Source organism: Sinocyclocheilus rhinocerous, unplaced genomic scaffold (genome assembly GCF_001515625.1).
Source record: "Sinocyclocheilus rhinocerous isolate Xijiao unplaced genomic scaffold, SAMN03320098_v1.1 scaffold945, whole genome shotgun sequence".
Classification (NCBI taxonomy): domain Eukaryota; kingdom Metazoa; phylum Chordata; class Actinopteri; order Cypriniformes; family Cyprinidae; genus Sinocyclocheilus; species Sinocyclocheilus rhinocerous.
The window spans coordinates 1,381,216-1,398,713 of NW_015629570.1; the positions used below are offsets into that span (position 1 = coordinate 1,381,216).

A 17,498-nucleotide genomic window follows, 5' to 3' on the forward strand; every position below is an offset into this window, starting at 1 on the left:
ATATAAATTATATGAATATAAATATATACATGTAAATATTTTCAAAATATATACTGCATGTGTGTGTCTTTATATGTACATAATAAATATACACAGTACACACACATATATTATATAAACAACATTTTTTATTTTGGATGCGGTTAATCGCGAATAATCATTGCCCAGCACTAATATATATATATACACATTACATATATATTTCAATTTTTTTATGTAACTGAAAGTTCAGACAAATATTATAGTAATTATATAAATGTTATTATATAAATGTTTATTTTCAAAATGTTTTGAATCGGAATAATTTCACACAAGATTTTCTACACACAAAATATGACACTTGAATGCTGGCAATTAAAAAAATACTAAACTATGATATATAAAATGTAAAAAAAATATATATATAATACAATTATTAGAATTTTTATTTTGTACACATTTGTGTATTTTTGATGTTTATTTTCAAAATGTTTTGAATCTGAATAAAACTTCACTCAAGATTATTTTCTACACACAAAAATATGAAACTTAAACGCTAGTACTTAAAAAATATAAAACTATTTTATATATATATATATATATATATATATATAAATAAATACACAAACAAACACGAGGTCTGCGGAGGGCCGTGGACTTTAGAAATGGGGGCAGTCAAGGAGAAAGATTACCAGAAAATGCTTCAATACGAGAAAGAGCATCTGTACCTGCCACGTTGACTTTCTCTGGGTTGACGGGGTTCGGTCCAGGGGTCCCGGTTCCGTTGGTCAGGTTGGTACTGGTGCCGTTGTACATGATATTGTCCACTTTAGACTCCAGCTTTGATAATCTCTGCATTATATTATCCAGAAGAACAGCTAGAGTCTTCTTCAGATCTGCACAATTATAAGTACTTATAAGTAAATAAGAACCAAAATCAAGATTTATTTTTCTCAAGATGAATTTTAAGTTTTTCTGACACACAATTTAAGGTGTATTAAGCATTTATTAATCTTTTCTTCTGTACGAATAGAATAGAGTAGAGTAGAGTAGAGTAGAATAGAATAGAATAAATTATGATGAACTAATAGGCAGTGGCGGCTCATCGGGGGAGGCAGGGGAGGCACAGCTTCCGCAAAATTTTGAGGTGAAAATGGGAGGACGACGATTTAATGTTAAAAAAAATTCACAATTCATTTCAGTTCATGTCTCAGAATGTGTATTTTTTGTTTGTAATTTCACAGTTGTAATACCATAACGTGAAAGCGCCGTTTTTCTATCGCGAATGTGCCGAATCTGCTGACGTAATTACAACTGCTAGGTGATGGAGAAGGGTAGGGTGAGGCCGGGCGAGAGCTGAGCTTTCGTGCCTCCGTTGGTAAAAAAAATTAGCCAATCAGCATTGTGTCAGACTCTGTTCTATGTTTTGTGTGTGTCCTGCTCCCCATGTGCCTTCCCATGAAGTTTGAACGTCTGCCGCTGCGCTGATAATGTACCAAGTACTTTTGAGTAGCAATACTGAATATTTGATCGCCAACAGATTTACCAAGCTGTCATTCAAACCGTATATATACAAATAAAAAAAAAAGGGAAAACAGCCTAAGCTGGATATAGGCTACAGCGGTCGGCTTAATTAAATGGCACAACAGCCAGCTCTCTTTTAACACAGACTTTTAAGAAGGGATGGATGTTTGCTTCAAGTGATAGGCCAGGTAAGTGAAATTATATTATCTTGCTGTATGTGTGTCGTTTTCTTTACGTTTTCTGACTAAAAGCAACCAAAAAACCATTTTAAAGTGGTTAAGCAAATTATAATAATAATAATCGGCAGGGATCCCAGACAAATACAATTAGTGTGCCTCCTCTATTTTAAAACCCACGAGCCGCCACTGCTAATAGGCACAACGCCCATTTAGATGCTCAATCCACACATTTAACCGAAAGAGGCCAACACACCTCCAGCATTTCAAACAGGTTTTAATGTGACTCCATCTGAAACACAACCTTCCTGAAGGAATAAAATACCATCCATACGCTCAATAACCTTTCATCTTGATAATACACAATAAAAGATGACTATGCTCTAATGCAGAGATTGACAGAGGAAAAGTGCAGTTTGGAATGATCCAAATGCAATTATGAACCAGAATCTCGAGATTCATTGAGTAGAGATTCTTGACTAAGTGATTTATTAGCAAACAAACTGCATGTAATAAAATTAATAACAATACAGAAGGACAAATAAGCTTTATTCTTTAACGATGGTTCATTCCTGGGTGACCACAATTACTGTCATTAACTAGATTCTTTCCCATTCAATTCATCCAGGATACTTGAACCGAGAACAAACACGTTGATAAACTTGTTTCCAGTTTAAAACGCCTTGAAATACTTGTTCCTGTTTCTCACTCACATCTCATAAAAGAATGAAGGACATAATAGAAATGTACTTCTCATGATGCACGACTAGTGAAGTCTGGCCCAATTTCCCCATCCAATCAAATACCAAACGATCCCATCCCATTACTTCTTGCTAAACATTCTTTTTCATGCAGAAATATGTCACATTATGGAAGTTAAACTCGTTGCGAATGTCTCAAACTCATTTTATCGCTTTCTCTCTGGCTCAAAAAATAGTCCAAATCCAGCAGGATTTTCTCTGACAGAGAGACAAGGGAGTATAATCCATATTTCTATGTCACTGAGTGTCGTAGCTCACAATGATGAGGACGTCATGACGTCATGATCACTAAATCCCTCAGAGAGCAGTAAAGCCTTCAGGACGGGCCACATTCATGTGATATTAGTTTTTTTTCCCAAAAGGACGTGTGATTTTTTAATCTTATTTGTCTCACAAGCTGCTAGACAACTGTATAAAACAAGTTTTGTGGGAATCCCTATTATCTTATCGATAGTATGAGATCATGACATGTTAAACATGAATTTAAACATGAATTTTAAATTTTTTTACATTTACATTTATTCATTTAGCAGACGCTTTTATCCACAGCGACTTACAATTGGGGAACACATTTGGGGAATTTTCTCATTGTTTTGAAGGATAACCGTCTAAAATACAATAACCGATAAAGCCGATAATCAGTTTAACCAGTTTTTATTAAACCGATATTCATTTCTATGAAAAAGCACTCAACAGCAATATTCACAGGTAAAGTAACTTAATTTATAAATTGTTTGGATAATAATTTTCAAGCTATTCAAGTTAAAATAGCAGTCATTCAAGTTAAAATAGCATATAAATTATGCAAACAGCCTTAAAATCATTTAAATTAAAATCTTCCAAGCTGCAAGACAGCTAGGTAAAACAAGCTTTATGGGAATAACAAAATCTTACAGACAATAATGGGATCAGGACATGGAAAACAAACATTGTCTTGCTGTTTTGAAGAAAAGCAGCTCAACATACAATAACCGTTAAAACCGATAATCGTTTTTGACCAATATTTCATTTTACCGATATTCACGTATCCAACAACTATACTCACAGGAAAACTTAATTCACACATTGTTTGGATAACATATTAAAAGGTATTTGTTTCATATAAACAAATATTTATTTGTTACAAATAAAAAAAAAGCTTAAAAAGTAAAAATGCAAATACAAAAAAAATAATCCCACAAGTAACAATAATAGTAATATTAACTCTTTCCCCGACATTGACGAGTTATCTCGTCTTTTAGAAGAAAACGCTTCCCCGCCAAAGACGAGTTTTACTGTTTTTCGTGTTTTTACTGTTATACACTCGAGGGCGCTATTACACATCTTCTAAACGAGTACAAAACCTCCCGAACAAAAAACACATGTGAACAGGACAGAGAAACGAGCGATCTCTTATGTAAACAGATGCATATGAAAAATAATGCGATCATCAGCAATAGACAGCATATAGATAAAAAAAGAATGATTTAAGCTAGAATAAAATGGATTTTTTTGTTTAAAAGTAGAGGCTCTGATCTTTATTTTGGTGTATTGCATATTCAAATATTCATACAGCAAAATATACTAGAGGCCATCAATTTAGATGCTCAATCCACACACTTAACCGAAAGAGGCCAACGCACCTCCAGCATTTCAAACAAGTTTTAATGTGACTCCATCTGAAACACAAGCTTCCTGCAGGAATAAAATACCATCCATACGCTCAATAACCTTTCATCTTGATAATACACAATAAAAGATGACTATGCTCTAATGCAGAGAGTGACAGAGGAAAAGTGCAGTTTGGAATTATCCAAATGCAATTATGAACCAGAATCTTGAGATTCATTGAGTAGAGATTCCTGACTAAGTGATTTATTAGCAAACAAACTGCATGTAATAAAATCAATAACAATACAGAAGGACAAATAAGCTTTATTCTTTAACGATGGTTCATTCCTGGGTGACCACAATTACTGTCATTAACTAGATTCCTTTCACATTCAATTCATCCAGGATACTTGAACCGAGAACAAACACGTTGATAAACTTGTTCCAGTTTAAAACGCCTTGAAGTACTTGTTCCTGTTTCTCACTCATATCTCAAAAGAATGAAGGACATAATAGAAATGTACTTCTCATGATGCACGACTAGTGAAGTCTGGCCCAATTTCCCCATCCAATCAAATCCCAAACGATCCCATCCCATTAATTCTTGCTAAACATACTTTTTCATGCAGAAATATGTCACATTATGGAAGTTAAACTCGTTGCGAATGTCTCAAACTCATTTTATCGCTTTCTCTCTGGCTCAAAAAATAGTCCAAATCCAGCAGGATTTTCTCTGACAGAGAGACAAGGGAGTATAATCCATATTTCTATGTCACTGAGTGTCGTAGCTCACAATGATGAGGACGTCATGACGTCATGATCACTAAATCCCTCAGAGAGCAGTAAAGCCTTCAGGACGGGCCACATTCATGTGATATTAGTTTTTTTTCCCAAAAGGACGTGTGATTTTTTAATCTTATTTGTCTCACAAGCTGCTAGACAACTGTATAAAACAAGTTTTGTGGGAATCCTTATTATCTTATCGATAGTTTGACATCATGACATGTTAAACATGAATTTTAAATTTTTTTACATTTACATTTATTCATTTAGCAGATGCTTTTATCATCGTTGACATCCCTAGTTTTGAAGGATAACCGTCTAAAATACAATAACCGATAAAGCCGATAATCAGTTTGACACATTTTTTTTTTTAAACCGATATTAATTTCTATGAAAAAGCACTCAACAGCAATATTCACAGGTAAAGTAACTTAATTTATAAATTGTTTGGATAATAATTTTCGAGTTATTCAAGTTAAAATAGCATATAAATTATGCAAACAGCCTTAAAATAATTAAAATTTAAATCAAGACAGCTAGGTAAAACAAGTTTTATGGGAATAACAAAATCTTACAGACAATAATGGGATCAGGACATGGAAAACAAACATTGTCTTGCTGTTTTGAAGAAAAACAGCTCAACATACAATAACCGTTAAAACCGATAATCGGTTTGACCAATATTTCCTTTTACCGATATTCACGTATCCAACAACTATACTCACTGGAAAACTTAATTCACAAATTGCTTAGATAACATATTAAAAGGTATATTTTACAAATAAAAAAAAGCTTAAAAAGTAAAAATGCCCTTAAAATGCAAATACAAAAAAATAATCCCACAAGTAACAACAATAATAATATTAATTATTTTTATTACTATTATTAATAAAATATTAATTATGAATTATGTTTTGTTTTAATCTAATGTTCATGAATTTATTTAAACAAAATAGCAGAAACTAGGCCTATATTTAAAAATCGGTTCTGCATAGTATTTATCAGTTCACTTAAATTTATAACAACTTCTTTTTAAAATAATAATAAAAAACATTCTTTAACATTGAACATGAAGAATAATACAATAAAAAAATAAATATGTATAAAAACTAATACTACAAAAGCATAGAAAATTAAGAAAGGAAGGAATCTAAACTCTCCAGATCATTTTCAGTATTTCAAAGCTTATACCACCCTATAACAACAACCTAAAACCACCTTTGAGGACCATCATTATGCTTTTAAAGGTTAAGATGGCATCCAACAATGTTGACACCGCTTCTAATGTAAAGGTAAGATGACCTTTAAATGAGCCTGACCCACATCTGAAAGACTAGAAAGCCACTGGGCTGTATTCGCGTTTTTACCATTCATATTACGGCGGTGAGTCATATCTGACCTTACACCCTCTGGCTGTCTCTTCCTCTAGCTCACTTCCTCACTTTCACTCTCACGGGATAATGCAAATTGATCTTTTGCTTCGGCCTGGTTTAATCATTTCTAGGTGTCTGTAACTGTCTCCTCACCTGTCTGTCTGTCTGTCAGTCTGTCTCGCTTATTAACTGCAAACTGGATACATTAACTGGATGCATTTCCTGGAGCTGCAGCGAGACGCGATGTAGACAGGAGACAATATACTGACCACGATTAGATTAGAGCGAGATATGGATCCACATTATAAACAAAAACCGCAGTTATGGGTTACAGGAAAAGCAGAAGCTGATCAGAATACAATAGTTGGACACACAGCAAAGTACAGAAGCAAAATAATACATGTAGAGCAGGTACATTTTTGTTTTAAATGAAACCAGATTCCATTACAGATGGCAGGCTGATTGAATATAACAGGTCGAACAGGAACAGATCGGGTTGAGACGGGAACCTGCTCCTACAATGAACCGAGACTCGTAGCGGGAATGCAGCCAAACCGCTAAGAATGATAAACCTAGAAGGTTAAGAGTATGTGCTTGACAAATGTTTACAGATGAATTATGAATTTTACAGACTTAAACACGCGGAAACCAGATGTTTTTTTCTTTTTATCGCCTGTTTTATCCACCTAGTGAAACTGCAAATATGATTCATAAAAATTATTTTCATGATATGGCTGGAAATGTGTAAATTAGACTATTGTGTTTAAATACATTAAATAAGACTAAACTCGAATTTAGAAGCAAATTGTTTAACAGTGTTATTAAAAACTAACTTAATATAATTAACATATAATAATATAAGATTACAAAAATGAAAATTTAATAAATTTATTTTTTTTATTTATTTTATTATAATTGTTGAACACCACAGATCTATTTTGCCTACCAAGTGAAACTGCATTTATAATCACTTAAAAAAATATTTTAATGATATGGCTGAAAATTCTATATTATTGTTTCTAAATATATTCAAAATAAAACATTAAAAATTCATTTTAGAAGAAAAAGTGAATTTAGACAGCACAATATTATAATGTACAATTTGAAAAATTCATATTCATTATACAATTTGCGAAAGATTGTTTATCAAATTAACTTTATATTAAAAAACTATAATATGAATTAATACAAATATAATATTTTTATTTACTAGATTATTTGCATTAATATATTTTTATTCATGGTTCTTTTTTTTGCAAAAACAAATGTTGAGAGAATAATTTTTTTATTTTAATTTCAAACAATAATTACATCTGCTTAATCAAATGATAAATTCTACACTTTTCTCTAAATAAATTCAAAGACTTATTTTAGAAGCTTTTTTCTATTCTACTGTCTCTAAATACAATAAAAGTAAAACATTTCTGCTTCTCATTTTAGAAGCAGAAATTAATTTAGACAACACAACACATAATATCTGCCAAATAATTTTTAAGTGTTAATAAATTACTACTGTTTTAAAGTCTAACATGTATTTTATATATTATAAATATTTATTTTATAATCTGAATCAATGCGTTTTTGTTTAATAAGATTAACTGTGTTTTTCACTTATTTATTTGTGATTTTGAGATGATACAATAATTGTCTGACCTCCTGCAACACCACCACAAACTCCCTGTTGAAACCATAGACCGTAAAAAAAGATGGACGACGCGTCTCCTATTCCTTCCACTATAGAAAAGTGAAGCCAAAGCATCTCAGTATGGCCGCTGCCATCTTGAGTAAATTACGTCATTTGGAGCCAGAGTCTGCGCAGTAGAGATTTGTTTGGAGCCAGAGTCTGCGCAGTAGAGATTCGTTTGGAGCCAGAGTCTGTGCAGTAGTGTCGTGAGGTGGAGCCGCGGTATCAAACTCCCGCCCAAACTCCCGCAGACCCAATCAACCATAACGACACGCCCCGTTTTTATAGCATCAAATTACTATCTAAAATCAAACTCATCACAAAAACAAACAATTTAACATATATCAGCGTGATAACAAATACCTTAAATTACCAAAACCATCTTTCGGAAAATTGTATTGGAAGCGTAATTAATTTTTTTATTTTGACTCAAGTCCCATTCGTTTACATGGAGAGGGCGGGGTTTATGACCTGTACTGCAGCCAGTCACCAGAGGGCGAACAAAGAGCCCGCAGCTTCACTTTTCAGGACGTGTGAGGCACACCTGGTTGAAACCCCTGCCTTGAGGAAAAAAAAAAGTACTTCCTCACAGCGGTTGAGTTTCCTCTAAAAGCCTGGGCGCTAATTAGCATTATCCAACCTACTGTGCCATTTGTTGCTGATAATGTTACAATGGCTGCATCTTATGCGTCTGACATTTCACCTGCATGCTATCGGGGTCAATTCTCCTACGAGAGAAACCCAAAAGTCACAGGTGCTTACTTGAACCACACGCCTCTGGAAGCTTCTTGAACCTGACAAACAAATCAACAAATTGCAACTTCACCCGTAAAAGGAGCATTTTAGCGGTGGAAACGATAGGTGTATTGTTTGCAAGAAGCCGTGTGGTGCGTGTCTTTGCTTCTGGATCAATAGTCATCCGTGAGCCGTAATGAGGCCTCTTGCCAAACGGAGCGGCTCTATTAGCGGCATGAATAAGTTATCGACGGATGAGAGAAAGGCTAAAACAGACACCGCCGCGGCTTTCTTCTGTTTAAGAACGATGACGTTGTTCTTCTTTAAACATCAAGAATGGATGATTTTTGCCCCTTATGGTTGCGGCTGATCACAAATGCGACTTCCTCATGGCATCGCTTCTCAGCTGCAGCCTCAGGCCATCATGGGAGCTAAATATAGGTTAAAACATGCAGTGGAAGAAAACAGTGCCAGGAAAGACAAAGCCAGAGGAGGTGAGATATAACAAGGCATAGTGCTGCAGTCGATTTATGCAGCTGATATGAAAAACTGACTTCAAACTGACTGCTAGATGCAAATTGCACAACTGCAGTGTTAAATCTCCTGCAGTTTTTTGGATTCCTGCGGCTTTTCTTTACAGTACGGCTCTCGATTTCTCACACCATCTTCAAATGAATTCAAATCAAGGTTGCAGGTTGTTCATGGACCTGCAGTTGAGTAGAAAATGTTCTGAACTTCTATCGCAAGCGGTGGACGAAAAGTGAACTCGAAAATTCGTTTTGGTTGCGACTGCCATACTAATGAAATACAAATGATACGAAATACGAATGATGAGATGTCAAGCACAAAACGACGTGATCCAAATTTACATTGAAACATCAAGAATGAATGATTTTTTTGTCATTTTGTAGATGTTGCGATTGCAGGAATCAATGCTGATTCAATGCTATTATCAAGTTTGTTTTATTTTGTATTAAAATATAAGTTTGAGAGAAAACCATAAATCCAGTCGAATGATGGGATAAACTACGAAACGTGTTTTAAAAAGTTATATCAAAACGTCAAGAATGGTCGATTTTAGGGGTGTCGAAATTAATCGTTGCGATGCAGATGTTGATGATTCTGCATTGATGCAGTCAAAGACCATAATCGATTATAGCCTATGACGTCATTCGCATACGCACTTGTCACGCGAGTATTAAAGGGGTCATATGATGCGATTTCAATTTTTCCTTTCTCTTTGGAGTGTTACAAGCTCTTGGTGCATAAAGAAGATCTGTAAAGTTGCAAAGACTAAAGTCTCAAATCCAAAGAGATATTCTTTATAAAAGTTCAGAGTCAGCCACACCTACCCTCATCAGTAATAATCAAATGGCAATAATGCTGAGAAAAACCCATAACTATGATTATCTGTAAACTTTTGATACTTAAAGCACTCTTGATACTAAAAGTGCTTTTTGTTTATCACTTGTAATTGTCTTTTCCCCCCTTTATTACGTTATATTTGCTTGTATGTTTTGAAGCTATATTTACTTTTAATTCTTAACAATTATTAATTAATTATATATTAATATATTAATTAATTAACATAATTATTTTAAAAAGTAGCCTGCTTATATAATTTAATAAAAATGCGCAAAATAAATTTGATATCATCGTGATGCATCGTGATATCGAATTGAATCGAATCATTGACATGGTAATCGTAATCGAATTGAATCGTGAAACCAGTGCCGATTCACACCCCTAGTCGATTTGAGTTGTTTTGCGAATATTGCGATGTTGCGATTGCAGGAATCAGTGCAGATTCAACATTATTTGCAGGTGATGAGATATCAACTACAAAACTATGTGGTTCAAATTCACATTGATACATAAAGAATGGATGATTTTTAATCATTTTTGCAGATATTCCAAAGTTGTGCTTACAGGAATTAATGTGGATTTAACATTATTTGCATGTTTGTTTTATGCATGTTTGAGGAAAACGAAAGCAATAGCAAGAAATCACGAGTCATAAAACTAGTCGTATGATGACGTCAGCAACAAAACTATGTTGTCAAAATTTACATTGAAACATCAAGAATGGATGATTTTGAGCCATTCTGCAAATATTGTGATGTTGCGATTGCAGGAATCACTGAGGATTCAACATTGTTTGCATGTTTGTTTTATTAAATCTTAAAACTAGATTTGAGGGAGAAAAACGAAACCAAAATCAAGAGTCATAAATCCAGACAAAAGATGAGATGTAAACTTGAAAACTTTGTGATCGAAATTTACATTTAAACAAAAAAGCATGATGTTTAGTCATTTTGCGAATATTGAAATATTACGACGTTATGATTTCAGGAATCAATGCAGATTCAACATTATGAAAGACATCAAGAATGCAAGAGCCATAAATCCAGTCAAAATGAACATATGTTGAACTCTGAACCATAATCCCACTATAAACCTGCCATTCTAACCATAACTCAAACCCCAAAAACTAAAAGCAAATATTTCAACGACTCACCGTATGCCGTCATGGTGCCTACGTAAGGTCCGTCCATCACGCTTTGGTTCTCCTCGGCGAGAGCTTTGATATATCGCTTGCTGAGGTCCAATATTTGCATACGTAGTTGTGTGCTGCTTTCATGCGTCACCCTCTGCTGGATGGTGAAATGAAGCAGCATCATCCCCCAAATGAAGCCGAAACTCACCAGGAAGAATCCCAGCTTTTGGGAGGACAACTTCCACAGGTACACGGAGCCCATGGCGAGGAAGTTCGTTTGTGTGATTGTGTGCAGTGTGTGCGATTCAGGATGAGTTGAGCTTCATGATGTTTGAGGGGCGTGGTCTACTCTTTCCTTCCCTCACTGTAGTCCATTCCTTTTAGCGCAAGCTGTCAATCACACCAAAGACACGCCCACCAGATGTGCCATCATAATGAAGACACTGGAAAGAAAAGAAAAAGTCAAACAATTAAACAACAATTAAACAACAAAAAAGACGTCATTTTTAGGTCACATTTTTGCTGTAAAGATTTTTTTAATTGGCAGATGATAAAGCTGAAAAAATATTCCAAAGAGGAGTAGGGTTGCTGCAATAGACGGTGTTGACGGTTTTACCGGTGTGAAGCCGCAACACTGGTTATGTCACTTGCCCACCGCGGCACCGCCCCCACCGTCTTTTTGATTTTTTATAGTAATAAAGATAATTTAGTTCCGTTAGAGAACAGACACTACAATTAAAACTGCACGCGGCTGCTCAATGCAGCGTGCCGAACGACAGTCGCATCACAGATCAGATTTCATTTATCATGTGAGGAGAAGCTGACAAGAGTGAGGTGAGACAGACGAGACGATGGCAGAAGAGTTTCAATACGACACGCAAAACCGCTCGTTTTAAAAATATTTTGGATTTTGAAAAGCCTGTTGACTTCTGACATATATATTGGAAGTTTTTTCAACATTCATTTTTTATTTATTTGGTTCCACAGTGTTCGCTGATTTTTATTTATTTAAACTGTGTATTTTTTTATTTAACATCAAGTATGCCGCGTCTCCAAGCTTTCTTATTAATTTTGCTAATAAACGTACGTTTCTTATTTATTTATTCTTATTTATTTGGCGCACAGCGCTTTTAAGCAATTTAAAAGTGAAGAAAATGAGGAAAAGAGGTAAAACTCAAACGAACTAAAAACAAACAACTGCTTGATGCCGAATTGCCGCTAATTTGAAAGTGAAAGTAAAATGTGCACGGCACTTTTAACACGGAAGGAAAGCAAGGAAATCATATAGGCTATAATATATATCAATTACCGGTGTTGTCACACGTCGATTAACTGGTGGGAAAATTTCCTCATCGTCACAACCCTAAAGAGGAGCCATATCTAGAAACTATATCATAGAGACTTGGAGTTGGACTTCACTTGGGTCTGTACCCAGAAGACCCTAGCAACCGCACAAAAAGGCCTAGAAATCACCCAGAAATGACCCTCAGAAAACCCATAGCCACCCAAATGATCCTAGAAATGACCCCAGTAACCCAAATGACCCATGGAACGCCCAAGTAGATACTAGCAACCACCCAAATGACCCCAAAAAATGCCCCAGAAGACCATAGTAACCACTCACGTGGCCTAACAACTGCTCAGAAGACCCTAGCAGCAATCACTCAAAATGTAGTAATGACTCAAAAGACCCTAGAAATGCCCCAGACGAGCCTGACAACCACCCAAAAGACCCTAAAAATTACAGAGATGACCCTAGCAAGTAGCAACCACCCAACTGACCCTAGCGACCACCCTAGCGTTGAAGAAAGCACCCAGATAACTGTACCAACCATTCAGACGATGGCCAGAAGTGGCTTGGCTGCAAAGCAAGCAAAGGAAACTATTTTGTTCCACCTGTGCTGCCAGGCAATGTGACTACAGCTGTGACATCATAACAGATGACCGCATAACCAGGGTCACAATGCGGTCTCTAGCGTTTCACATTGTTGCGGGACTAAACAGTGTCAGACATAACAGACCGTGCCGTGGCATTTCAATGAGGGGATCGAGCCAAAGCAAAGGATGGAAGCGTTAAAGCAAACCTTGACTGAAAGGCTTCCAGAAAATGAAAGACAAATAGTTATTTTAAATGAACACAAATATACTTGTTTGCATTTGGGCACAGATTTAAATACAGCCAACAGAAGGGGATGCCACATAGCACAAAGCACAAAGGCTGAATACACAACAACTGTTGATATTTCTGATGCGGTTAAAACATTGATGACCATATAATCCCAGAATAACCAGTTTTAGAAACACTACAGTCTCCTTTCTGACCTACCATATGTGACCTTTGATATTTACTATATTGTTTAAAGGGATAGTTCAACCCAAAAATTCTGCATCACGCCGGATCTGTTTCCTACGTTGTTGTGATTTGATCTGAACGGAAACAGCGTATCTGTGTGACGCAGCTGACACAGAACAGCATACGCTGTTTACAGGGTGATGCGGAGGAGACGAATTGTTGAATAAAGTCGTTATTTTTTTTCTTTTGCGCACAAAAAGTATTCTCGTAGCTTCGTATAATTGCGGATGAACCACTGATGTCACATTGATTATTTTACAGATGCCACATAACCACACAGAAATGAGGTCAAGACCTGTTTTTCCATTAGGTTAACAAATCCTATTAAACCTGAAACTAGTATTTTAACAACCCCCAGGGCACAACGCACAGTAATGCAAATATGGCTTACACATATCATATCACATTTAACAAGAACTCAAAAATGACCAGTGGCCCAGAAATATAATAGATTACGTCATTTGCTGCTAAAATTATCCATAAGAAAGTAACACCCTTCTATCAGAATTCTGTCGGTATTAAGAGTGGGTGTAACACTACTTAGTTAATCTCTGAGAGCACTTAAAATGTTTTACTATTGTGGTTTTACATAATAGGCAAACAAATACTTTTCAGTTTTTTTAAATAGGTATAGGTAACTGAAAAATGAAGATGATTCACCCTCAGGCCATCCAAGGCATAGATGAGCTTGTTTCTCCAAATGATTTGGAGAAATGTAGCATTACATCACTTGCTCACAAGTGGATCTTCTGTAGTGAATGGGTGCCGTCAGAATCAGTACAAACAGCAGATAAAAACATCACAATAATCCACACTAATCCATTCCATCAATTCGTCTTGAGAAGCAAAAAGCTGCATGTTTGTAAGAAACAAATTCATCAAGGCATTTTAACTTTAAACCGTCACTTCCGGCTAAAATATGAGTCCATAACACTTCCTCCAGTAAAAAAAATCCATCCCTTGTCCTCTCACATCACAACTGTTTTTGCTTGTAAAAGGTACTTGATATGTGCATAGTTCTCTCCTGATTCAGACATTTTTTCAATGACGAAAACAATAATTATGGATAGAGGACTCATGTTTTAGCTGGAGACAACATTTTGAAGTTGAAAAAGTCTTAATGGTTCTTACTTACAAACACACAGCTTTTCACTTCACAAGATGTTAACTGTTGGACTGGAGTGGTGTGGATAACTTGAGGATTATTGTGATGTTTTTATCAGCTGTTTGGACTCTCATTCTGATGGCACCCATTCACTGCAGAGGATCCATTGGTGATCAACTGATGTAACGCTACTTTTCTCCAAATCTGAATGAAGAAAAATGTCTCAGGTACATCTTGGATGGCCTGTTCGTTTATCCACATTTTATATGTCTGTTTATTCAAAATACTTTTCCAAAATACTGCTGATAAAAATATAAACTAGGATGTTTTGTAATTGTTCTGTAAAAAACCACAGTAAACTGTTTATAGTCTTGCTAAAAAGTACTTTTATGACAAAATTACTAATAGATATGTACAAAACTACTTTTTAATAATTGACTAGCGGTTCAGGCTTAGTTCATTTAAAGTATCAGAAATCGCTGTTCTTGTATAAACACAATTGTTGTTTATACCATGATAAAGTATAATTGCAATCAGATTACACTTTTGTCTAAGCACGCACTCTTTCTAAGTATGTTGTAATTATTATTAGGTATCATGTTTAATTACAGGCTTTTGAATGTTCTTCCTGGAAGGGGAAGATCTCCTGAGAGGAGAAGATAATGTTGTGAGAACGTCTGACCTTTGTACACACTACGCAAACACCTTGTGCGATCTTAAACTAAGCAGTAGTATATTAAGCCAAACAGAAGGCTATGAGGGCTTAAATTGCCTCTGGCACAATTTACATTATGATAACATTAAAACTTATCTATGCTGCACAGTCATGCACACGTAAACATATCCAAAACTGACAGCACCTTTTGTAATTACTCAAATTATATCAGGCTTACTGATCTACATCACAAATGCAATGGGCAAACTTTTAGGTTGTTTGTTGTTTTATTTGTTGCATCCTGGAAATATGACATTGTTAGAACTTGCAAGCATTCACTTGGAATTCTTGAGATCTCGTATCAAAACTAAAACATCAGTTTCCAGCTAAACAAAACTACAACTCCTGCGCTTTAGAGGAACCCTGCGTGGCGCGTGTGCCTGAAATAGAGTGGAACAGCATTCACAGAGAAAGTGCCTTTTCCCTCGGAAACTTACGTAACCATAGCCAGCTATGGAAAATGCTGATGAATAATTTACAATAGGCTCTAGCGTTTTCACCGGGAGTTGGACAAAGAGGTTATTGTACTGTACTGACAACATTCAAAAAGATTAATCTGTTGGTCTGACAGAATTTCAGGTTAGCCAACTTGGGTGGTTAACACACCTAACTGATAGGAAACGTACTTTAGTAGTTGCAAATTAGGCCTGATTAAATTTGCACATGATAGGTGTTATTACTACTCAAACGACTAAATCGCTGCCCACATCTTGATAAAATTAGGCAAATTTTTTCCAGTCTTCTTTAATTCGATCACATCGACGCTGAGAAGCGCTTAATGGAATTACTAAATCAGACAAATTCCAGCTCTAAGAAACCAAATGTTTTTTACGTAAAAATTGACAACTCTAGTAAATATTCTTGATATTATCTCCTAAAGTAGTTTTGCAGTTGTGTCAACAAAACTTAGCCTCTCAGTTTGTACTTAAACATCACAAGTAACCGTGATATCACATAGCACTTAGTATAATATCTTAAAGAAATGTTATAATAAAACTACATACTATTTTTTTTTCCAGAAATTTTAATTCACACACAATGGAAGTACAATTTCCAGCTGTAAAGATTCATTTCACCACTTCCAAACACTTAGGCCCAATCCCAATTCTATTTTATACCCCTTCCCCTACACCTTCCCATGTCCCTTGAAACAGAGTGTCAAGGGGTAGGGGTGAAAATATTCCCCTACGTATTGGGACACCACTACTATGCCGTCACCTGTCATCATACGTCGTCTAGCTCCTACAATACACACACCTATACTGGTGTGCTGGTGTGCATTAGAGCCTTTAACCCTCTACCGCATGGTGTAGCCATATGGCAACATACACTTTGTGTTCATTTCCTTGCCACTGTCTCTTTAAGAGAACATTCTAATTTTTTTGTTGGAAAGAGAAGACCTTAGTTTAGCCAATGATGTGCATTGATTAAGTCACATGACATGCAGTTTTTTTTCTGTGGCGAGATTTCTGACAGACTGCCGTCTCTTGTCGGTAGTTGCTGAAAGCAAACTAAAACGTCAGTAACAAACAAGGACCAGTCCGTGTCACTTCTACAAAAAAAATCTAAAATTCCCTGTAGTGATGGCAAAATATAATCATTTGCGTATCTGACTCAGAGTATTCCATACATTTGTTAGTTGTGATGTTAAATTAAGCTTGCAACATGTCAACTTGCAACATGTCGGGAAACTTACAGCTCATATATTATCCTCTCATGCAGTTATAAACGCAGGTAAAAACCTACCTGTTGCGACCGGTTTATGCTTACGCCGTTTATAACCTTACTCCGATAAAAGAAAACGGGTTACCGCGTTTACATGACCAAGTGCGTTTTCGGCTTATTAAGCATAATCGGCTTAAGAACGTGCATGTAAATGCGCTCATTGAGATCTCGCAAAGGAACGAAACTGACTGCAATTGAGATCTCCTAAAGGATTTTACGAGTATATGCTTATTCTGTGCAATATATACTTTTTTGTGTCAACTCAATTTTTTTGTCAAATTGTCCTTCAACCTTGTACTGGCGCTTTAAGCTCAAGCTGCTGAGCAGCACAGCAAAAAATAGACTCGACGCCAAAACCGCTGCCGAGCTGCTGCAGCGTCCGGTGTAAAAGCACTCATTCGTTAACATGCATACCGGGAAAAAAATGCGTACTGCTGCTCTGCTGCAGTGTGCGGTGTATCAGGCGTCTTTCGTTAACATTCACGCCGATGTGCGGTG

General features: G+C 35.8%; 1 protein-coding gene across 1 annotated transcript in view; it reads right to left on the reverse strand.

The window, feature by feature from the left end:
• Positions 1-17,498, reverse strand: part of LOC107739338 (alpha-1,6-mannosylglycoprotein 6-beta-N-acetylglucosaminyltransferase A-like) — an 88,998-nt gene that overhangs the window by 61,378 nt on the left and 10,122 nt on the right. Inside the window, exons 2-3 of the mRNA XM_016551435.1 lie at positions 11,124-11,545; positions 708-875 (exon numbers count right to left, since the gene is read on the reverse strand). Of these exons, the coding sequence (XP_016406921.1) occupies positions 708-875; positions 11,124-11,364 (409 nt within the window). The 5' untranslated portion in view covers positions 11,365-11,545. The remainder of the gene's footprint in view (positions 1-707; positions 876-11,123; positions 11,546-17,498) is intronic.